Source organism: Bidens hawaiensis, unplaced genomic scaffold (genome assembly GCF_021521415.1).
Source record: "Bidens hawaiensis isolate Kalapana, Puna unplaced genomic scaffold, B.hawaiensis_p1.1 tig00006709_1, whole genome shotgun sequence".
Classification (NCBI taxonomy): Eukaryota; Viridiplantae; Streptophyta; class Magnoliopsida; order Asterales; family Asteraceae; genus Bidens; species Bidens hawaiensis.
In genome coordinates, this window is record NW_027491456.1 from 246,292 (window position 1) to 270,088 (window position 23,797).

The 23,797-nt window shown below is 40.9% G+C and overlaps 3 protein-coding genes and 1 pseudogene across 3 annotated transcripts; 1 reads left to right on the plus strand and 3 right to left on the minus strand.

The window, feature by feature from the left end:
• Nucleotides 1–65: 65 nt before the first annotated feature.
• LOC143633384 (uncharacterized) lies at nucleotides 66–1,188 on the minus strand (annotated as a pseudogene).
• A 2,752-nt stretch (nucleotides 1,189–3,940) lies between these two features.
• On the plus strand, nucleotides 3,941–6,899 carry LOC143633399 (uncharacterized protein At1g51745-like). Its single transcript, XM_077101718.1, has 3 exons — nucleotides 3,941–4,144; nucleotides 4,241–5,064; nucleotides 5,746–6,899. Exons 1-3 carry the CDS (start codon nucleotides 3,942–3,944, stop codon nucleotides 6,618–6,620), a joined length of 1,902 nt encoding a protein of 633 aa, XP_076957833.1. The 5' UTR covers nucleotide 3,941; the 3' UTR covers nucleotides 6,621–6,899.
• A 521-nt stretch (nucleotides 6,900–7,420) lies between these two features.
• LOC143633400 (uncharacterized) lies at nucleotides 7,421–11,069 on the minus strand. The gene is made up of 13 exons (XM_077101720.1): nucleotides 11,000–11,069; nucleotides 10,875–10,969; nucleotides 10,674–10,806; nucleotides 10,481–10,609; nucleotides 10,233–10,423; nucleotides 10,095–10,161; nucleotides 9,814–9,947; nucleotides 9,678–9,744; nucleotides 8,679–8,741; nucleotides 8,381–8,607; nucleotides 8,099–8,321; nucleotides 7,832–8,032; nucleotides 7,421–7,737 (listed from the first exon to the last, which is right to left on the minus strand). Exons 2-13 carry the CDS (start codon nucleotides 10,949–10,951, stop codon nucleotides 7,462–7,464), a joined length of 1,788 nt encoding a protein of 595 aa, XP_076957835.1. The 5' UTR covers nucleotides 10,952–10,969; nucleotides 11,000–11,069; the 3' UTR covers nucleotides 7,421–7,461.
• Nucleotides 11,070–11,132: 63 nt separating this feature from the next.
• LOC143633366 (putative GTP diphosphokinase RSH2, chloroplastic) lies at nucleotides 11,133–11,865 on the minus strand (the record flags this gene model as incomplete). The annotated part of the gene is made up of 2 exons (XM_077101683.1): nucleotides 11,503–11,865; nucleotides 11,133–11,408 (listed from the first exon to the last, which is right to left on the minus strand). Coding segments are annotated over exons 1-2 (639 nt in total), but the record flags the coding sequence as incomplete, so codon positions are not given.
• Between the last annotated feature and the right edge of the window lie 11,932 nt (nucleotides 11,866–23,797).

The window sequence follows — 23,797 nt, forward strand, 5'->3', positions numbered from 1 at the left end:
AATCGAAGAAACATTCAATTCATTTTATGGTCTTATATATAAAAAAGAAAGCCAACGGCCCAACACACCACAAAACTGAAGCATATTCAATGTATTAATGAAATACAAACATCCTTACAAACCCACAACTCAAATGCATGATCCTTAAAACAGTTCAACATAATCATGTTTACCACTTTTAGCCATCCCAAAAACAAGACATAAAATAATAACAAAACCTTAAATCAAAGACTCAAAACCTCTCAGCTAATCTTGCGGTAACAGCTCTTAGCTTCGAATACACCTTCCCAGCAGGTGATCCCATTATAAGGCTACACAACGAATCTCTTGCAACCTTAATATTCGAAAACGATCCCAGAATATGAATCTTAGTATTCGCAATAACAATTCTTGTTTTGGTCGAATTCTCGATTGCAAACTTCGTTTTACCCCCTTTACCAGAAAGTCTTTGATCGCCCGAGAAAGATGTTCCCCTTTCAACGCTTTAACATCCTTGATCTCGAACGAATCAACATAAAGTTCATCCATTCTCAACAACGCCACCGCATCAATCACATCAAAACCGAGCATAAACGCGTGAACAAAGTCAGCGCATTTTTGAAGGTTGCTAACATCAGGGGTGTCACGTCTAGTCATCATCTCAACGTTTTTTGATTGCAAGTTCATGCGGATGTCGATTTTCATTTGATCGTATACTGGAGTGTATATATCCATCCATGCTTTTTTTAAGGGTGAGTACCGATGTTTTGGAACCGGGATTTTGCGGTGTTGAACTTTACCATCGGATACTTGGTGAGCAGTCAATGGTTTAAAGTTCGGTTTTGCTACAGTTTTGTTTCGGTTGGAATGGTTTCTTCAACCTCCATGGAAGCAGCTCCTTTGTTGGATTGCATTGTGTGTGTATGACAAATAAAACCCTAAAAACAGTGAACTTGTACTAAGAACAAAATCTGTAGAACATGCAAAATCAATAAACTAAAATCATATAAAACCAAATTTGTTCCAATAAAGAATGCAATAACATTGAGGATTTTAGCACACCAAATGACCTAATTTAAACCCCATAAACAATGAACTTAAATTCAAAAACAAAATCTACAGCATGTGCAAAATCAATTGAAATCATACAAAACCAATGAAGAATGCATTAACGATAGGGACATTCATATGCCAAACGATCTATTTAAACCCTAAAATCTCTTAAATTACATGAACAGCGTCTAGAATAATTGGGACATAACAAAATACAGTAGTGAATTAAGAGTGTAATCATCATCTTAAATCAATTCAAACCAAGAACAAAACAGCTAAAACGTATTCTGATGTAAAAAAAAATACTTTTATCGATCGAAGTGCAAACTGAGGTTAACCGCTAGCTTCAATGGGGGGGGGGGGGTTTCCTTAACCGTAACCGTAACCTAACTTCGATTTCGGTTCATGGGCTATGAAGCTCGGTTATTGTTCGGTTTCGGTTAATCAAATAACTTTAACCATAACCGATTAATCAAATAACTTAAACCATAACCGTCGGTTAATTTGGTGCGGATATCGGTTACAACAGTTAGTGTTTGGTCACCCCAAAATCGAATTTATGATAGCTGATTAGATGCTAATACACAATTTTCAATTCGAATAATGTTTTCTCCCTACACAACAATCAGATACATACAGACATGACAGATGAATAGAGATACTTACGATATTCAACGACGTCGGAGGACAGAGAGACAGCAGCTATACGCCGGCGAAACTGTTACTGCAGCTATGACAAGTGTTAAGCTTTGATTTTATATTTGATACAGTCGAAGTTTTCATTATCTTTTCTCAGCTTTAACTTTTTTCCTTCCTAGTCCAGGATGCAAATACAAATACTTTTATTATTCATCATTTCCACTTTTCTCTCCTCCTTTTCTTTTTTTAAATGAAACTCGGAACACCTCTTTTAAATTTTCCTTTCTTAAATGAAACTTGGGAACACAACATATTTTTTCCATCCCTCATTTTCTTTCCTTTTCCTCAGTTAAATGAAACTCGGAAACATAGTGTTAGGGTTTGTTGAAACACCCCTCGTATATTTTCATTGACCATATTGAAAGTGAAACGGGACCTTTTGGCCATTTTACTATTCGTGACTGTCACTTTGTTACCTTTTTTTTTTCTTTTGTCGGAGAATTACACCAGGGCCGGCTCCGAGAATTGAAAAAAAAAATTTGGGCCGAAGACGAAAAGTATTTTAAGCCTAAAGTGAAAATAGTATTTTGTTTAGTAGTAGCATGATACTACCGATTGGGATTTTCTTAGAAAAGAGAGAATCTAGAAGAAAAGAAGAGATGACCATACTAATTCATATTTTTCATTTATAATCTCAATGGAAACATAAAAAGCCATTTTGTAGGCAAGGAGAAAACAACTTACGGATACCACTAAGGCCACCAATTAGCCCCCTATTTGAAAAAAACTAACAATTAAACGAAATGACTAATATCTCAATCAGAGTAATCCACGTGCATGTTGAACGAGTCATGGCTAAGTGGATGAGACCAATAGTTTGGCACATAACATAGCACTTCGTGAAAATCACTTGAAAGAAAAATGATCACGCACACCAAATAATAGTTAACAAAAAATCAAAGTACGAGATTGTTATGAATATCTATTTTAGGATCAAGATTTACCCATCTAGATCTCCCAAGCAAGTGGATGAGCTATTTGTCAAACTTATTGATAATGTATCATACTATATGTTCATCAAATAGTTAACCTTGTCTAGAGAAAAAAATTATCTTTTGTAGTATAAATACTAGTTCAACGTAAAGGAGAAAATGCTCCTCATACATACACATTCATAAGTGACACATTTCACTAATTTCTCTTTGCTAAATTTTCTAAAGTTCTCAAATTTTAGCACTAATCTTGTGTTAATTCTTTTAAATCATAACAGAGATAAACTTATTATTTTTTTAGTTTTACAAAGCAATATAATATAATTTTTATTTATTTATAAAGTGATTGTAGGATTTATTATTATTGTGAAAGTATAATAAGATGGATGGTAAAAACTAGAGGTGCACAATTTGGGTTTTTTCAATACCCGGGTTCGGGTATGGAACTGGGTTCGGGTATTATCGGGTATTGGTAATACCCGGGTGGGGGTGGGGTTCGGGTTCGGGTATTGTCTCTAAAAACCATAACCGTATGCATCGGGTTCGGGTCGGGTATGTAACCGGGTATTTGAATACCCTATTTTCGGCTTTTTTCGGGTATAGATTGGATTTGTTAAAAGGTTGGTTTTAAAGATATTTTTCGGGTATTTTTAAGGTATTTTTCGGGTATTTGAAATACCCGGTTTCGGGTATGGAACCGGTTCGGATTTTCAGGTAATACCGGGTTCAGTTCGGGTTCGGGTTTTACTACCGAAATGCATACCCTATCCGTACCCTACGGGTAGGATCGGGTATTAAAAACCTAGGTATTAAAAAAACCGGTTTCGGGTCCGATCCCGGGTTCAGGTTTTTTTTTCACCTCTAGTAAAAACGTGTCGTGTGAAATTGATATTGATGGTCTGGGCGTGAAGGAAGATTAGGATTATTATTGACAGACGGATAGTAAGCAGTAGAGCGAGCGCCTCTCTTTCTTTCTTTGTTTCTCTGTATTATTAAATTAAAAATAAAATAAATAAATCACCAAACCAGACCAGACCAGACCAGACCAGACCAGCGAGTCAACAAACACCGGCGAGCCTCCCTGACGCATGCATGCCCTAACCCTACTTAATCATCCTAATAATTGAACCCTCATTCTTGCAGATCCCAAATTCTCCCCAATCTGAATGGAAGCCCTAACCCTAAAACCTACATTCTTATTATTGTTTGGAGGTTGAACTGGGTAGATTAGATAGAGTCAGTTAGTTAAGTCAGTCGTGTTTAGGTCTAGAATAATAGATGGAGAGCTCTGATGCAGAAGGCGGCGGCGTCGGTGGCGGCATGGTTGATTGTGGTGTTGGTACCATCGTTTGGGTTCGGAGGCGGAACGGCTCGTGGTGGCCGGGTAAGATTCTGGGGTCCGAAGAGCTCTCTGCTTCTCATCTCATGTCTCCTCGATCTGGAACACCTGTCAAGCTTCTAGGCAGGGAAGATGCCAGTGTGTAAGTCCATCATTTACCTCCTTAATATTAATATGCTTTCTTTCATTCATCAACTTACTTATCATTATTATTATTATTATTATTCGTTCTGACCAGAGATTGGTACAACCTTGAGAAGTCCAAGCGAGTCAAACCCTTTCGCTGCGGTGAGTTTGATGACTGCATCGAGAGGGCTGAAGCTTCACAGGGAATGCCTCCAAAGAAAAGAGAGAAGTATGCACGCAGGGAAGATGCTATCCTTCATGCCCTCGACCTTGAGAAACAACTGCTCCAAAAGAAATACGGCAAGTTACCAGACACTATGGATGACGACAACACAAACACAAACACAAACGGTGCTGTGCCTGCTCAACTCGATAACAAAACTCTGCAAGTACGTCCTAGATTGAAAGGTTTGCAAGAACTTGGCATGGCTGGTCCCAAGTACAAGCTTTCATCCTTGGTTGCTGCTGATTCAAATGGTTTCCATAACCATGCTGCTGCTAATGATGGTGATGATGATGATGATCATGGAGTCAATTTGCTGGAGAAAAGGAAAAGGTTACTACAAGAGGGGAACGAAGAAACATCGAATAATAAGAAGCGTGATAGGCGCCGCCCTCTTGTTCAGGTACTCAAGAGCAGTGCCAAATTACCGCTCCTCTTGCAGCAGCAGCTGTTACAGGGTGGTGATGCCTTTCTTCATTCAGGAGATGATCAGAGAGACACTGCAACAATGGTTGACAATGATCCAGGTGGCATGGCTTCAGGTGACAGCTATGACTATACACAAACTATCCCTGACCAGGTGGAAACCAAAAGCCCTGTTGGGTTGAGTGAAGAGAATAACACCACTGGTTCTAATGAAGACACTGAAACCGACTCTTCTGGCACCGAATCTCTGATGTCCGATACATATGATGCCTCGGCTGCACTTTCAGGTTCTTATCTTTACATGCCTGCTGCTTCCTAGATAATGTCTTCACCTTTACCAATTACATTTGCATGGTCGAGGATATTTTTTGGCTTCCATTCTGATTAAGTTACTGGACATTATGTTCGAGAATAAATTAAGTCAATGAAAGCTACAAATAACAGACTTTTGATCAAGCAAAAAAGCAAGTGTACATGTAGTATGTACTATTTAAGCTAGGTAGTTAAAGGCGGAAGGTGCCCGCAAGGTGCAAAAAAGCTCACACTCTTAGAAAAGAAAAACACAATAATAGAAAGAGACAATTATATATAAATGCATAGAATTTAACAATTTTAATACTATTTTTCAAGTACACTAAAACACCTAATATTATTTTCTTATCAAAAAGAATTTTTTTCTGATGTGAGATGGTTCAGGCAAGATTGCAATAAAGCATAAGGACGGTTCAGTCCATTCTTGTGACTGAAGCGCCTCGCCTCCTCTTGCCTGTGCCTGAACCAAGGTGCACCCTGTAACATAGGCAAGAGTTAATGTGGTCCCAGTTTTCTTTAGTTAAATCGTAATATAAATAAAAAAACACAACACACAAAGTCTAGCATGGTGGCAAGGGAAATTGGAATGAATTCTGATATTAGGATGTCTTGTTGTTTGTTGTGTTTTGACATTTCGAATCTGGATTTGTGGTTAGATGAAGGTGAAGAAGACATTGAGTTTATACCAAAATCATTTGGAAGATCTGTAGAGCATGAGAGCATGAGTGATGATGACTCGGAACTTCCTGAAGACAGTGGGGATTCCCTGCACCTGCAGACCGTCTCCAAATGGCAACTGAAAGGGAAAAGAAATAGCCGCAAAGGTCTGATGACTTCAGGAGCATGGGCGAAAGAGGAGATCAATTGGGAGGACCCGGACCCTGAGCCAGAGTCTTGTTTGAAAGGAGGATACTGGGATGATCCTTCCGTATATGTCAGCAGCAGCCCCCGTCAAATTCAATTTGGTACTGGGAGGATCAAGTCCATGTTGATTGATGTTGATGTAGGGGTTCAATCAGGTTATCAGAGAGAACATGTGCCCATGATTTCCCTCATGAGCAAGCTGAATGACAAGGCAATTGTAGGCCACCCTATCCCGGTTGAGACCCTGGAAGACGCCTCATCTGATTTCATCCTACTCTCTGCCGGTGATGATGAATCATTAGGTGCTGGTGCAACACTTCAGCCGTGGAGGACCGCCAGGAGGACTGCAAAGTGTCGTGTTCCCCGACCACCCCATTCATCAACTTTGGAGGAAGATCAGTATGAGTATCTAGTAGATGAAGACGGCAAAGGGAATCGTAAATCAAAGAAAAAGCTGCATCAAAGGACTTCATCTTGCAATCAGAAAATAAGAACTCTCTCTTCTATAGGTGGGAGTGGGACTCCGCAGCAGCAGATGATGGATTTGGTGTGTTATGAGAATGAAGGGGTGATGAAGCCGGAGTCACTGCCCACAGCAGTTGCTTGCATCCCTGTCAAGTTAGTGTTCAGTAGGTTACACGAGGAGTTGGTTGCCCGCCATCAATAAGACTTATTAGGAAGAGGAGGGAGGGAGGCAGTAGCTACTTGTAAATTGTATGCCATAAATAATTGATTATAAACTTAAGCTTGCTTGTTTGTTCCGGTTTCCAGCATTCAATGTTTGTCTAAATTACATGTTTCGGAAAGAAGGGAAATCTGTAAACACAATATGCAGTGTAGACTCTAGAGTAGATGACTGTCATTTGTACATTGTATTTCATTTCATTCATGTCACTGAAACTACCTCCAACTTCAACTTATTTGCAGTCTCATTGTTAATCTGTTATTGGTGATCGCATAGGATTTTCTGGTTGATAAACATATTTATTAACCCACTTTTCTTCTCCTCTTGAGATGCATAACAAATATGCAACCGCTGCTTGCTTTGGTGTTTTGACTTTTAACAGATGAACATATTTGAGCATATTAAGCAAGTAGATAGGTTTGCGAAGAAAAAAACCAAGTTGAGTTCAAAATCAAATTTATGTATTTTTAACAACAATCCATTTCGTCCTATTTTAAGCATTCTAAAACCATAATTAACCAGCATACCTCAACAATGGGTCAATTTCACATTTATAAACGCCATTAACCGTTTACCTAAAAATCAACATGAATGTGAAGTTTCTTGCTTGAATCAAATGAGTCTAGGAAGTTGTAAAACATCATATCATATATACCATGGAATGAAAACTTGAAATGGAGTTTTTGCACAAGGAAGGGGATAACTGAAATGAAACTTGCTGCATGGGCAGCAAAAACGATTCATCATTACGTACATGGACAAATCAACGATCCCACCCCACATATATACAAAAAATCATTATATTCCAAGCACAAGACATAATTTACCTAACTCTGACTTGAATAACATCGCCATCATTAAGCTGCGTGTTAGGCAACACAATCTGGCCATTTACAGAAACCAGTTTGCCTTCGAGTCCAACCCTGGTAGCAGCATCTGCAGCAGTGCTCCCGCTTCTCAACCTCACTATCTCACCATCTGGCCAAAACACAACTGCTATCTCCCCAAATTCATTCACATCAGCAAGCTTTGATTGTTGGAAACCTGCCTCGGATCGCAATTGTTCCTCCCATTGGAGCATTGTCCTCAACAGGAGCACCTAAATATAATATCATCATCTACCTTTTTAACACGCTTGTTGTTTGCGACTAGAGAGAATATAGTCAACATAACATAACATAACATAACATTACCTTGTTGTTGATACCAGCTTCCATGGGGGTAAAGTTAGACCAACCAGAGCTAGAACTTGAGCTTGAAGTTGAGTTCAAATCAGAATCAAGCTGCTTTCCCTCAGAAACAGCAGACACAACATTCCAATATTCAGTTTCCTCTGCTTCTGATAATTCAATTATCTGAATGAATGTTGGCAGCAGGCGCTGAAATTGATCTTGCTGCAAACCAAGTAACGGTGTTAGTAAAAAGGGGAAGGCAAGACACAAACAGCATATACCACCTACCTTATGGTATATACCATCTCGACAGAGTGTATACTTCTCCAAGCAGGTACACCAATCCCCATGCCCTGGTTCACACCACCATTCATCTGATACCTTTTTGTACAATCTTGCATAAGCTTCCCATCGCTTTCTTTGAGAAGAAGACCTTCTGTTAGCAACCGCTTCCGAAGCAGGGAGCGCAAAGCTAGCAGCCACAAGCAGATGTCTTGCATCCTCATCCACTCTGAATTCCCAATATTCATCACTCATGTAAAACATAGATGCTAAAACAAAATAAGATACCTAACAATAACTGCAGCAAGCAAATGACTTCCTTCAATTCTGAGGACTGGATGTCCTGCTTTCAGGGAACTGTATTTTTTAAACACATGTAAACTTTTATCTTCCACATCATTCGAGAGATATGAGGATGATGCTATTTCTGAACCTATTACGCTGCTCTTGCTATTACCAGCTTCTTTATAAAGCCAATGTGCAGCAACTCCATGCTCAGCATATTCATGCATGCTCTGAAATGACAAAAAGCATCCGTTTACATCAGCTACTATTGGTCCATTCACTTAACGTTGATCATGTATACCTGTGTTCTTATTTGGATTTCCATGGGTGAGTTTTCTGGACCATGCACTGCGGTGTGCAGAGACTGGCATTATGAGATCAAGAGTCAGAATTTGACAAATACGTACTTAAACCAGGAAGAGTAATTGTATATTTTGCGATGTGTGTAATTGGGGCTCTATATACATAGTATATATAGCATTACTCTTGGATATCATCTAGCTATGATATATATCTAGCCAGTCTAATATTCCCCCACAAGCTAAGACGGGGAATGTAGCTTGGAAAGTAAAGAGATTTTTAAATTTTATTTTTTTAATATTTTCTTGCAAGATAAATCAGTTGGTGGCGGCTGTGGTGATTTTAGCTGGAACAATCTTGTTTTTGGTCGGTTTGTGCCGACTAAGAGGTTGGTTTTGGTTTGCCTGTTGAGTGCAAACTCGTTGGTGGTACCTATGTGGCGAGTTGTAGCTAGTTATCAGCGATGACCCATTGCTAGGGCTCCTAGTAACTATTGTGAGTGATTGTATTAAGCGTAAGGTTTAGGGGAGCAGATTGTTTCTGCTAGGGTTTGGTGGTACTTTATGAGAGCAGTACGAATTCCAGCAGCTTGTTAGAGGCAGCTAGGGTTTCCAACAACCAGGGTTTAAAAGTGCAGATCATGTGTCATCGTTGTTGGTGAGACGCGGCTTTTAGTGGCAGCTAGGATTTAGTAGCAAATTCCCTCCGAGGAAAAAAAATGTATATTACAAAGGGGCTCTTATATTGAGTATAATATTAAACTTGGCTACATTCTAGATATGATAGTTATATTACTAGTGCATAAACATCAATGCCATAACATAAACAAGCTCAAATATATGTTTATCATGGTAAATCAAAAGATGAATAACTAAATTCAAAAAATATTACAGTCAGAAAAGAAACTATGCTTTGATCTATAATACTACAAAGATAGGAGGGTAAGACATTTAAAAAAAAGTGAGGCACAAAACTAATATACTGAAAAAGAAAATTTAACCTGATATCCACTTGGTTTTGGATTGACAATGTAATCATCAAACTCCCCATCAATTGGTGTCCAAAGCCTGCAGATATCCGAGGAAAGGTGAACCAGACTAGCAGATATATATTTAGGCATGCCAATTGGTATAAACCTGTGTACGATATTTAGAAGACTGTAACAACACCGAACAGCTTGTCCATGTAAAGTTCCACTTTTATCACCAACGATTACTCTTAGTGCACGTGCATCATATACTTTATCAATACTGACATCTTTACGATTCATCTGTGTGAAGAAAAACTAGGTTATCTCATGTATATTTGTTGAACATATTACATAGAGTGAAGCCTTGATTATGATTATATTCCACATACTTGATGGTACCTGGTATGAGTAATAAGCCAAAGAAAAAGAACATGATATATGGATTACCTTACTGTAGATGCTGTGTAAACTTTTAAGGCGGCTAGATAAGGTGACTTCCATTCCAGGAACGTAGCTGCAAATGTAAGAAAGTCAAGGCTGGGATAATGTGAGTGAAGGCTGAAGATCTATCTCACATGATCTTACGAGGTTGAAATAAACAACTCGCGCTCCAGTTCTTCCTCACAAACAACTAGAGATGCTAGTGCAATTCCAGCATCCCTCACAACTTTTGCTTTTGTTTGGGCCTCTGTGCATGACCCAAGATCTTGAGTATATTTAATACGTTTTCTTCGATCAAGTAGAAGGTCAAATGGAACAACAGCTTGCAAAAGATCCTGCACCAATGTCATATTAATAATATTCCAGATCTCATGGTCTTGTTAGTTAATTACCTTCATGATGACTTCGACATCATCAGGCTCAGGAGTTGTTAAGTTTGGTTCACTGCTTTTGGAAGACGGCCGTCTCTTGGGTGTCCACATGGAGGCCAGGTCAGATCTCATCTGGCGGAAGATATGAGGCTGCACACAGTCACACTTGGTATGAATAGGCAAGAGTGACAGGCAAAACAAGATTATTACTGACCTGAAGAACAGCAAAGCAGAGGTCTTCAAGTTCTGCTTTTAAAGCCCAAAGGCCCAATCTGGAAGCAAGAGAACACCAGATAACCAAAGTCTCCTGTGCTACAGCTTTGGCCTTGGGCGAGGGTAGAGCGTAACTGCAGGCAGGATAATAAATGATTGAATAATGAAACAGAAACAGAGAGTAAGTAACAAGTCGTCATACATGGTTCTCATGTTGTGTAGACGATCTGCAAGCTTGATGAGCACGACGCGTGGATCATCCACCATGCCCAGGAGCATCACTCTCAAATTATTTGCCTGCAATGAGTTAGTAGTAATTGAACCTACCTCTTCATAGCCCTGATTCTTGACATGTATCCTGCGGTGTCTTCGTAGCAACTGTAAGCACTTGACATGTGAGTAGCAGTAGTAGTATGAAAAGAAAAGAAAATAGCAGCAATAAATAAAAAAAATAAAAACCTGCCTGATTGATATAACTAAGCCTGGAGACACCGGCAACGAGTTTTGCTATATCTTGACCAAACTCTGACTGTATGGAATGCAGGGTTTGCGATGTATCATCAACAACATCATGTAGTAGGCCCGAGACGACTGTATCAATCGCCTTTTTCCCAGAGGAAGGAACTAAGGCAGCTAAGATTTTAGCAGTGTTGATACAGTGGGTTAAATAGGGGTCTCCGGTTTTGCGAAGCTGACCGCGGTGAGCTTCCCTGGCAAATGCAATTGCCCTGAGCACCTGCAATGCAAGCCTTGGAAGAAGATTTTAGAAACAAACAAGATGATGATTATTATTAATGACTACAAGCAAGCAACTGAAGTAACCAACCAACCTGTGGGTCATTAAAGATTGGGTATCCAGTCACATCGACCCCATCGAGTATTAAAGAAGCAGGTGGTGGTTGTTGATCAACTAGTTTGGGCCATAAACAGTCAACCCTGGTGGAAAGACAAGCTCCGGATGCAATTGCAACGGCGGTGACAGCGACTTGAGTAATCGCCGAGGTGACTGCCCCGTGGGACCCAGCAGCAGCAGCAGCAGCAGCAATAACATTTACATTTCTGGAGGTGAAGTCCAGCATACACCGAAGGATCAAAGCATTCTTCTTCTTCTTCTTTCGACTTGGAACATACACCGAAGAACAAGAAGAAGAAGAAAGGAGTGAGCTTCTGCGACCCAACAGCATCATCATCATCATCAGGAACCAACTCAATACAATAATAATAATAATCGGATTAATTTGTATTTGTGTTTGTGGTCTAGGTGGATCCTAGGCCCATCTCAATTCACTACTCTCCTTTGGACTACCGGACCCATACAACTAGGCTAGGCTGTTTTAATTTTACTTATTTACTTTCTTAAAAAATTAAAGCCATATAATATGAGAGAAGCTTACCCAAACAATCCGATTCAGCGGTTCAACCCATACTCAGTTTTTTCTCCGAATCAGTAAACATACCCCTTTGTCAATACTGGTAAAATTTCAAACGGGCCGCGAGGTGACGTCAGGGCATAATTATTGATCCGATCACCCGATCTTCTACACTTGGACCCACACAAAATAATAGGGAAAAAAAGGTTAACATTAACTCGATCTATACAAAAAAGGTCTATCGATCAAGAACAATATAGCATACCAAACATGGTGAGAAGAGCATGCGTATGCAAACCGTATTGAAACGAGAATGAAACTGTACCAAATTTCTGATCCGATTTAGTGGTTCGACCCATACTCGGTTTTTTCTCCGGCTCGGTGAACATACCCCTTTGCCAATACTGACGAAATTTCAAACGGGTCGAGTGGTGGCGTCAGGGCATAATAATTGATCCGATTCTTTCGTAGGGTCAAATATATTGTATGAAGGTCACCATGCACGAACTTCTGATTCAATTCAGCGGTTCGACCCATACTCAGTTTTTTCTCCGGATCAGTGGCAATACCGACAAAATTTCGAACGGGCCGCGTGGTGGCGTCAGGGCATAATTATTGATCCGATTCTTTCGTAGGGTCAAAAAATATTGTATGTAGGTCACCATGCACGGAATCTGATCCGATTCAGCGGTTCGACCCATACTCAGTATTTTCTCCGAATCAGTGAACATACCGCTTTGTCAATAGTGGTAAAATTTCAAACGGGCCAAGGGGTGGCGTCAGGGCATAATTATTGATCCGATTCTTTCAAAGGGGCAAAAATATTGTATGTAGGTCACCATGCACGAATTTCTGATATGATTCAGCAGTTCGACCCATACACAGTTTTTCTCCGGATCAGTGAACATACCCCTTTGGCAATACCAACAAAATTTCGAACGGGCAGTGGGGTAGCGTCAGGGCATAATTATTGATCCGATTCTTTTATAGGGTCAAAAAATATTGTATGTAGGTCACAATGCACGAATTTCTGATATGATTCAGCGGTTCGACCCATACTCAGTTTTTTCTCCGGATCACTAAACATACCTCTTTGGCAATACTGGCAAATTTTTGAACTAGTCGCGTGGTGGCATCCGGGGGTAATTATCGATCCGATTCTTTCGTAAGGTCAAAAATATTGTATGGGGTCACCAAGACCGAATTTCTGATCCGATTCAGCGGTTCGACCCATACTCAGTTTTTTCTCCGGATCAGTGAACATACCCCTTTGGCAATACTTGCAAAATTTCGAACGAGCCGCGGGGGTGGCTTCAGGGCATAATTATTGATCCGATTCTTTTGTAGGGTCAAAAAATATTGTATGTAGATCGCCATGCACGAAATCTGATCCGATTTAGCGGTTCGACCCATACTCTGTTTTTTCTCCGAATCAGTGAACATACCCCTTTGTCAATACAGGTAAAATTTCAAACGGGCCGCGGGGTGGCGTCAGGGCATAGTTATTGATCCGATTCTTTCAAAGAGGCAAAAATATTGTATGTAGGTCACCATGCACGAATTTCTGATCCGATTCAGCGGTTCGACCCATACACAGTTTTTTCTCCGGATCAGTGAACATACCCCATTGGCAATACCGACAAAATTTTGAACGGGCCGCGGGGTAGCGTCATGGCATAATTATTGTAGGTTCCTGGACGGATCGTACACGGGATGTCGCTATCTGCGCAGGTGCGGAATCCCTGCGTAGGTAGATACGAGCGTAGAATACGTATAAAACAAACACACGAGCAATAACCGAAACACGTTATATTGATAACCCGAACACGTGACACGAGGTCACTATTACAGACTCTGACTTGTAAACACGTAACTCTCGAACTAATCAACTGAAACGAACCCTAACCAACCTCACGAACTCTCCTCAACTGTTACGGTGAACAGTATATATAAACACGACAACTTCGCCTCAGGCGAAGTTGTCTATAACTTCGCTTGTTCAACAAGTTCGCCTGAGCGAACTTGTTAACAACTTCGCTTGTTCAACAAGTTCGCCTAAGCGAACTTGTTGACAACTTCGCTCGTTACATAAACATAAACATAATCAAAAACATAATTACATTACAGACTCGATTACAAACGTTAGACTATGAACTACTGACATACATGTACCAACAGACTCCCCCTTGGCAGTAGCTTCATATCTTGATCTTCAAAGCTTGAGTCTTGTAATCTTGTATCTTTACGCGTGCGCTCCTTCTCTAACACATACCGACACCACCCTTTGATATTTCCTTGCTTGATCCTTCCAAGCAGGAATGTAGAAGATCTTCTTTTCGTTGAGCATCTTCAGATCAGCTTGCGATAGATTAACAAGATGCATCGGGTCGTAAACCCTAAGCACTTCTTGTTCATCCTCATCTTCCATTACCGACTCCGCTGTTTCACAATCCACGAACCACCATTTTAGGTCTTTGAGCACGTCCTTGGGCATAAGCTTCATCGGTACTTCTTTAAGGCACCGGATCGGTTTATACTTCATAACCATCCAAGGCTTTCCATCAGCTCTCAAACCTCTATCCTTGTCTTCGACAAGTTTCCTCTTTTGTGGTTTCAGCAGCTCAAACTTCTTCTCCTTAATGCTCTCTTTCCATACGATCTTTCCGATGACTCTAGCCATGTTATTGTCACTTCGATTTATCAACCCCAATCTGGCTAAGTCTTTAACCTCACATTCAGGCAGTGTGTTTAATGATCTCAAAGTTCTCCTGAAGTACTGAATCCCGTCATATCTTTTGATCACGAAGAGCCGCAGCTGCTCATCATATATCCAGCAGATAATACCTTTCTTTGCTTCAACGTATCCCTTAATATTGTAACTCTTTTTGAACATTTTAGGGACCGCCGGTTTCTTCGTCTTTACGAACCATTGAGCACAACCTTCCTTCCAATTCGGCTGCTCTTCCCATTCAGTATCTTCCACAACTGTCTCATCACCCATATCGGGCATCTCAACCTCTGGAATCTCGTGTTCAATATCTTCATCTACTATCTCCCCTTCTTCTATCACATTTTCAACAATAATTTGCTCACCGATCTTCTCAATCTCATCACTCGGCAGCACATCTTCTTCAAGCATAAAATCATCATCATCATCTAGCTCTTTCAACGCGTCGATTACATCATCAACATCATCATCATCAATATCTACCACATCATCACCAGCTGCGCTTGTAGACTCCCCCTCAGCTGTGGAAGTACCAAGAGCTATAGAAGTTCTTGGCAGCTCACCACCTGCACCTTCCGGTGCATTGGGATCATCGTCATGATCTTCTCTCCGTTTGTCCTCAAGTCATCTCCCCTACAGCTCATCTCCCCCTGAGATGCCAAGAACGCTTTCATAGCGTCTATGATCTTCCCATGCTCGACCAGGAGGGAGGCCTGTAATTGGTTTGCTTCCACTAGGCTTTGAATAGTCTTGGACTGCTCAGCTACGATCCGCTCTAGTGAAGCTATCCTTTCGGAGTCTGAAGTAGGCGTTGGAGTTGGCGGGACATCAGCAGCAGAAGTGACCGCAGGTGGTACACTTGGTAACCCTGCAGTAGTAGTGACTGTAGACTCAACAAATCGTGCTACTACCACCGATGGAGTAAGCGATTGAGGTGGTAGAGACACAATTGTTGGAGTCGACGTCTGGACGGCAGTAACCTGTGCTGTAGAAGGAATAAGAGACATACCAGACAAGGCAGGTGGAGCAAAACGTACCAGCCTTGAAGTTTCTCCAGCTCCCGAACCCATACCTGTCCGTTCTCTTCTTGAACGTCTGAGCACTAGCTGAACTGCTTCTTCTTCATCATCTTCCTCGTCATCGTCGTCAACCGTTCTCATCCTCTTCCCAATCGTTCTCTCCCTAGACACCATCAATCGTCTAGCTTCAGCAAATGTCTCATCAAGATCGGAGTCAGCTACCGAAGTAACTGCTCTAGTAACATCCATGGCCTGAGAACCCGAGACATCCATATCAAACAATCCTTGGCCACTAAAAGCAGCATCAAGGTCGACGTCTTCAGCAGTAGGCACAGCAGGCGCAGCTGATACAGCATGAGGTGCTGCCGCCTGTTGTGGTCTTGGGTCTCTGAACTCGTCCCCACCAGCAGGAACATACTCCGGGTTGACAAGATACCCGAACAGTGGAGTATGCCTGGGACGCAGCTCAGGCTTGCTTCGTGCGCTAGAAGTGCGACACTGAGCAAAGATACGCTTCGTCACACATTCAACGTATCTAATAGGGCGTCTCTGAGGTAGCAACGGAGCCACATGATTGAGAATCATTTGTAAGAATCGAGGATACATAATAAATCGCTCACGCGCCACAGCCCTCCTCTGACGATCAATCTCGTAAAATATCAGCTGACTAAATGAATATCTTCTGTTGTAAGTCAGGGCAGTCATGGCAGACTGCATCGTCGCGCCCATTCCATCAGTTCCTGCCTTCCTCCCAGACATGCACACGATCAAGACGTGCATTAGGAAGCGCCACTGATCTAACAAAAATCCTTTTCTCCTCTGCGTGTCCCCCAACGGACCTGAATAACCCATCCTGAGATATGCCCCATCACGAAAAGGAGCGACGAACTCCGTTGGGTCATCCCTCGTTTCTTCTCCAAACTGCAAAGCCAACCGTATATCTTCTGAAGAGAACTGCACAACATGACCATTTACGGTTGCTCGCATCACCGGGGGCTCAACCCGGCAATCATACTCTACCGACTGCCAAAAGTCTTCAATGTTAGGTAGTGAAATAGGCAGGGTATTCGTGATCGCATGGAAGATCCTTGAGCGCAGGAGAAATGTGATTATTTCCCTGTAGTCTTCCACGCCACTTGCGTCTGGGTCTAACATGATGTACTGGTTATGCGCTGGAAAGAACTGTCTTTGATCATTACCGTCATCACCACCAGCACCGCCAACAGCAGCCATATCTGCACTAAACGAACCAAGTTAGATAACTGTTAAGCAACTCACAAGTTCGCGTTATACCATGAGCGAAGTTGTGATTAAAACTGTATAGGCGAACTTAAAGGTGAGGCGAAGTTGGGAACAACTTCGCTTCATCTGTAAGTTCGTCTAAATAACTGTTAAACAAATTGGTTTAGGCGAAGTTGAAGATAACTTCGCCTTATCACAACATCGCCTCAGGCGAAGATAAGTGTTAGGCGAAATTAAGCGTCAGGCGAAGTTGTGGATAACTTCGCCTTAGGCGAACTTAAGCCCCAGGCGAAGTTGTGGATAACTTCGCCTAAACCCTAACTTCGCCTGAACTTAATCGGCGACTGTTAGGATTCCAACACCGGAAATCCGGTGTTTTCGGCTAAGTTCGACGATCAAGGACATCAATACACATGATATTAAGGATGTGAAGTTGAAAAGGATGTCCATGCACACGTTAACACAAGTTTTTAAGATTTCGGTTTTGAAGGTCCGACGACCCGAGGTCTCGACCCGGGTAAAAACAATCAAGAACGAACAAGTTTGTGAGAGATATCGACAACACATACCCTCAATGATGATAGAAACTAGAAGCAAAGATCGAAAACGGAGATAAACACAAGTTCGCCGGAAATCTCTTAAGTTCGCCGGAAAATCAAGTTCGCTGATATTATAATGAAGTTTACTGTTAAAAAATCACCTTATATTGGGTCAGAGTTGGTCAGGCGAAGTTAAGGATAACTTCGCCTAGGCGAAGTTAAGCACAAGTTCGCCTGATTCAACAACTTCGCCTATATTTTCAGAATCAACCCTTTAAGTTTGAACATTTTGCAATTAACATTTGAAAGTTTCATAAAGAGTTAAACAAAAATGATCATGTCTAAGTAACCAGTTATAAAATAATACAACTACAAAAATAGGAAAAACTTATAAAAATTTAACGAAATAAGGGATCAAATTTCAGTCTAGTCAGGGACCACTATGTTTTTTTAGAAAAGATCCTAACAGGAATCACACTCACTACGTGACTGTCATATAGATCCGTGTTTAGCCGTATTATGACATAGAGAAACAGGTTGTAAGCATGTAAATAACTTAAATGGTTTTCATCATTTCTGTGATACGGATTAATGTTCAATTTAGCTCAAAATTTAAGTGGGCAACAACTCAGAGATAATGAAGCCTTTTATCTATTCTCAAAGCGTATTTGGCTATACCCAAGTCACCCCGAATTGACTTCGACCCATAGTGTCTGATTAACTTGTAGATACTCGTTGTCTGCTTCCCGTTCTCTTCTTACTCCAGAATTGAGAAGTCTTGATTGTTACAATAACTCATAAGTACTTAAAATTTTTTATTTATTTATTTATTTTATTTTATTTTATTTTTTTTATCCACACATACTTATAGACTTCGGAGTACTAAACCACTGCAAGTCCCGAATCTGGATCACTGCAGTGTCTTGATATGCTTTCTTAACGGGAATCAGAACACTTACGGGCTCGTGTATGACTGGGTAGTCGCTTTTCTGCCTATCATTCGGAAAGAAATGCATGAAGACATTCAAAACTCTTAAGGAGTTTCCACGTAAAATCGAGTAATTTAAGTTAATATCACATACACTTTTACGCACCATAAAAAATTACTATGACATACAATGACTGTCCTAAAGTCTTTTAAGCCTAATAACTTCACTAGTTAAGCACACACAATCAGTATATATATCATTTTCCAAGGTTGGATCAACTTTCTGTTAAACATAGCACATTTACTTCATACGAAGTAATAGACTTGAAAAGTAATTTCATTTCCCAAAAAAATTTTGACTTCAATCGCCCCGTTCACGTCAAAGTTTTCAGGTAAACGGCAATCCTGAAGATCCAATGGATCAACTGGACCGACCACATACAGGTATGTGTTCTTCTAACTAAGTATGAACGACTAATTTTCAGCGATAGAAAGAAAACACATCATAAATCGCCCCGGTCACTTTCAGTCATCTGGTTAATGGCTATCCTCAAAATCTACAAGTAGAAGATGAGGACCAAAACATATCCTAAGACATGTCCTTCCAACTGAGATAACCGACATAATTTTAAGCGATTAGTGACGTTTTTTTTTTTTTTTAAGACACAAAAGAAAAGCATGGTTACTCGGGATTGATCATCCCGTTTAGCTCAATTAGGTTTTGAAATCTGGATTTATCAAACGCTTTTGTAAATAAATCAGCGAAATTCTCGAGCGTATCGACTTTTTCGATCTTAATCAGTTTCTTCTCAGCACAATCCCGTATGAAATGATGACGAATGTCAATATGTTTGGTTTTACTATGTTTCACGGGATTGTTAATTACTGAGATGGCTGCAGTGTTATCAATTAAAATAGGAGTGAGTAAGAAATTCAGACCATAGTCGCGCAATTGTTGCTGAATCCACAAAACCTGTGAACAGCAGTTGGATGCTGCCATATATTCAGCTTCACATGTTGAGATTGCAACTGACGTCTGTTTCTTGCACTGCCAGGAAACTAATCTTCCACCGAGAAACTGACATCCTCCTGTTGTTGACTTCCGACTCTGATTGCACCCTCCATAATCAGAATCAGTATAAGCAACCAGTTCCACGTCTCCTCCCTTCGGGTACCACAACCCTAGCTTCGGCTTGCCCTTGAGATACCGTAGTATCCTCTTTGCACCTTTCAAATGAGATTCTTTCGGATTTGCCTGAAAACGTGCACAAAGACAAACAGCAAACATTATATCAGGCCTAGAAGCAGTTAAATACATTAATGAACCTATTATCGCCCGATACAGAGTTGGGTCCACATCTGCGTCACCATCTGATTCAGCGCCCAATTTGTGATTGACGCAGATTGGAGTGTCATATGGAGAACTGTCCTCCATCTTGAATCGCTTGAGCACATCATGAACGTACTTCGTCTGATGAATGAACATCCCGTCCTTCTTCTGATCAACCTGCAATCCTAGAAAGAAAGTTAGTTCACCCATAGCACTCATTTCGAACCTTTTCTTCATGACATCCTCAAAATCTTGACACATGGAGACTCTTGATGCAGCAAATATGATGTCATCCACGTAGACTTGAACTAGTAGGAAGTCGCTTCCTTATCTCTTCACGAACACTGTGCTGTCAATTAAACCCCTTTCAAAACCATTCTCGAGCAAGTAGTCCGATAACGTTGAATACCAGGCACGAGGTGCCTGATGTAATCCATACAGCGCCTTGCTCAACTTGTATACGTGATCTGGGAAGTCTGGGTCAGGAAAACCCGGAGGTTGCTTAACATACATAACCTCATCAACTTTCCCATTTAAAAATGCACTTTTCACATCTAGCTGAAACACCTTCATTCTCTTACATGCAGCAAACGCCAAAAACAATCTTATCGCTTCCAACTGGGCGACAGGAGCGAACACCTCATTGTAATCAATACCCTCTTGCTGATTAAAACCTTTAACAACCAGCCTTGCCTTGTTTCTAATGATAATCCCCTTTTCATCCCTCTTGCACTTAAACACCCATTTTGTGCCTATAGCATGCACATTCCTTGGTTTTTCAACCAAAGTCCAGACTTCCATCTTCTCGAATTGAGCCAACTCTTCTTGCATGGCCTCGACCCACGAGCTGTCCTTAAGAGCCATTTGATAATTTTTCGGTTCAATCTGGCTAATAAAGCAGGAGTACAAACATTCGTTCATTATACCCGTTTCTTTAATGCTTGTATAAACACAGGTGTGCTCATTCAAGCTACTTCTGGTTTGTACATTGGAGGACACATCACCTATAATATTCTCCAATGGGTGATCTTTGTGAATTCTCGTGGTCGGAACAGCACCGACATGCAAATTATCTTCCAAATTTGAAGAGATCTCATCAATGGTTGTTTCTGGCTGAGAGTGAAATGGATTGATAAACTCATCTTCAGGTAAGGCAGCAGGGGTATCAATAGTGTTTGATGTGGAAGGTTGACTTTTCTCAATAAGCTGTCGTTGCAATAGATTCTCTTCCTCATCAAGTATCATCTTCGACGCAATTATTTCTTCTTCTTCAGAAATCTCCAAATCCGGTACGTTAAACGACTTAAAAAGCTTAACATAGTCGAAAAGCTCAGCAGGTCCATTGCTTGGTTTTGGCGGTTGGTAACTTGTGATGTCAGTGTTACATACCACCTCCACCTTGCAAGTCGATGTATTGAAGACACGCCTGTTGGGAGTCCCAACAACATAACCGACTAAGATTCCTTCATCGGCTACTTCACCAAATTTCGAATTTGTCTTCAAGATCGAACAAGGAGACCCGAATGGTTCAAGACCACACAAGTTGGGCTTCCTTCCATGCATAAGCTCGTAACAAGTCTTACCAAGTCTCTTAACGGTTAACACCCTATTCAGAACATAGCAGGCTATAGCAACTGCTTCAGCCCAGAACATCACAGGAAGCTTCGAATCTGCCAGCATAGTCCTGGCTCCTTCAATTAGAGTTCGGTTCTTCCTTTCAGCCACTCCATTCTGTTGCGGAGTATACGGAGCGCTGTATTGATGTTCAATTCCTTTCTGAAGACAGAAGATCTCCATTTCAAAATTCTTGAACTCTGTCCCATTGTCACTTCTGATGAACTTAACTGTTTTACTCATGACGTTCTCAACTTTAGTAATCAAACTCTTCACCATTTGAGCCGTCTCATCTTTCGATTTCAGAAAATATACTCACGAGTATCGCGAGTAGTCATCAGTGATCACCAAGCAGTAAGAAGTACCTCCTAGACTTTTTACATTCACGGGACCGAAGAGATCCATGTGAAGTAGTTCTAGAGTACCGGCAATAGAGTTGACCTTCTTGGTGAGATGGGATTTCTTGTGTTGCTTTCCCTTCTTGCATGCTATACATTTGTCTTCAAAGTTAAAACTTTTTAAGGGAACGCCCATCACAAGCCCATTCTTGAAAATGAAGTTCATCTTCCGAAGATGAATGTGACCCATTCTCCTGTGCCACAATTCAGATTCTGATTCGCTTGCTTTCGTCATTAAACAAGATTCTCCCGTGGCCATTTCAGTAGACCTCATATCCATCACATATGTATTTGTTTCACGTGGAGCTTTCATTACTATCCACTCGTCTGGTATCTGGAAACCAGGCTTCAACACGATCGCTTCATTCTTCGCGAAATGGACAGTGTAATCTTTATCACAAATCTGCGACACACTCAGCAGATTGTGCTTCAATTCCTCCACAAAATTCACATTCTCAAGTGTCATCCTTCCATTTGACACTGTACCTCTACCAGTAATTCTTCCTCCGCTTTCACCAGCAAAACTAACTCTCGCTCCCTGAACAGGTTTTAAGTCTTGCAACAAGTGTTTGTTGCCCGTCATGTGCCGGGAACAGCCGCTATCTACAATCCAAAGACTGTGGGCAGCCCTGTTCAACTGTTCCTGCACAATAAAATAAAGAATTAGAATCTTGGGACCCAAGACCAATTGGTCTTGGATCGATACGTCCCGTACCCTGGCTTTCCAAAGTTAGCATCAGGATAATTCCTGTAAGTCCTGTTAGGAAATCTCCTTGAAGATTGAGTGTGATGCCTTCCAAACCTATGTGAATTGAAAGTGTTATATCTTGTGGTTTGGTTGAAAAACTGAGGTTTGTTTTTATGAAAACTTGAATTAGTTACATTTTGGCATTTTGAAAAGTTTTCATTTTTAGCAGTATCAAACTGATGCTTATTCTCAGTTTTATTTGGCCTCACACCTCTGTATCTCGGCGTCAGAGGGCAATCTGCAACAAGATGTCCTAATTTATTACATCTAAAGCAACACCTACTCTCCATTTTCTTTTCAAATGTTGGTTTGGATGTAGAGGCAGTGTTACCAGCCGTTCGTCTCACATAAGGTGGGACATACGGGTTGAGTGGAGTACTCTTTTTAGAAGATTTATTTTTATCTCCACCAGTGGGTAACACTACCTTCTCTTTCGTCTTACCTGATTCGGACAACTTATCCGAATCCGATGAGACTGGACTCGTAACAGAAATATTTACACTAGAAACAGGCGAACTCGTTTCGCCATTACTAACAGTTGGTTCTTTACATGTAACCTTGATTGGAACTGTCTGAGGAACTTCAAAATCCACAGATTTCTGAATACTAGGGTTGAAAGTGTAGTTGTGGTTATAAGGTGGTGGCACCTCGTGATAACAAATTCCTCCCCTCTTTGCAGAGGTACCTTGATCACTAACGAGGTGATCTAGAATAGCTGAGGAATTTCGGAACTGCTCGAGTTTTCGGTTCAGTTCCACCACTTTCACCTGGTGGTCAGCAATCTGCTTTTCTCGTTCAGCAATAAGTTTAGTCTTTTCTTCTAAAACCTCATAACTTAGGTCAATTACATCAATTTTTTCAGCAAGTTTAGTTTTTAAGCTTTTGACATCTTTTTCACATGCTTTTATTTTAACTTTGTAACTGTTTTCTCTTGCCTTAGTAAAATGATGATCTTCTTTAAGAGTTTTAAATTCAGCATCTAAACGAACATACTGATCAGTTATTGTAGCAAGTTGCTCAGACAAATTCTCACATTTTGTACAAACAGGTTTAGAACTTACCTCGGAGGGTTGACCATCGTTATCTGCCATGAAAGCTTTCTCCTTACCAGTAGCTTTCTCCTCTCCAGTCATCTTCTCACAATCTTCATTTTCTACCTTAGCCATATTCGCCTGCTCACCAGTTTCATTCGCATGCAGGTTCCAGTTG

Bases quoted from the DNA above. Each gene is read 5' to 3' on its own strand.
- LOC143633399 (XM_077101718.1), top strand. From the start codon at position 3,942: ATGGAGAGCTCTGATGCAGAAGGCGGCGGCGTCGGTGGCGGCATGGTT. The intron at 4,145-4,240 runs GTAAGTCCATCA...CGTTCTGACCAG, and splicing joins GGCAGGGAAGATGCCAGTGT to AGATTGGTACAACCTTGAGA. The intron at 5,065-5,745 runs GTTCTTATCTTT...ATTTGTGGTTAG, and splicing joins TGCCTCGGCTGCACTTTCAG to ATGAAGGTGAAGAAGACATT.
- LOC143633400 (XM_077101720.1), bottom strand. From the start codon at position 10,951: ATGCTCCTGGGCATGGTGGATGATCCACGCGTCGTGCTCATCAAGCTT. The intron at 10,424-10,480 runs GTAATTAACTAA...ACATTGGTGCAG, and splicing joins ATGTCGAAGTCATCATGAAG to GATCTTTTGCAAGCTGTTGT. The intron at 9,745-9,813 runs GTTTATACCAAT...GGATATCTGCAG, and splicing joins CTTCTAAATATCGTACACAG to GCTTTGGACACCAATTGATG.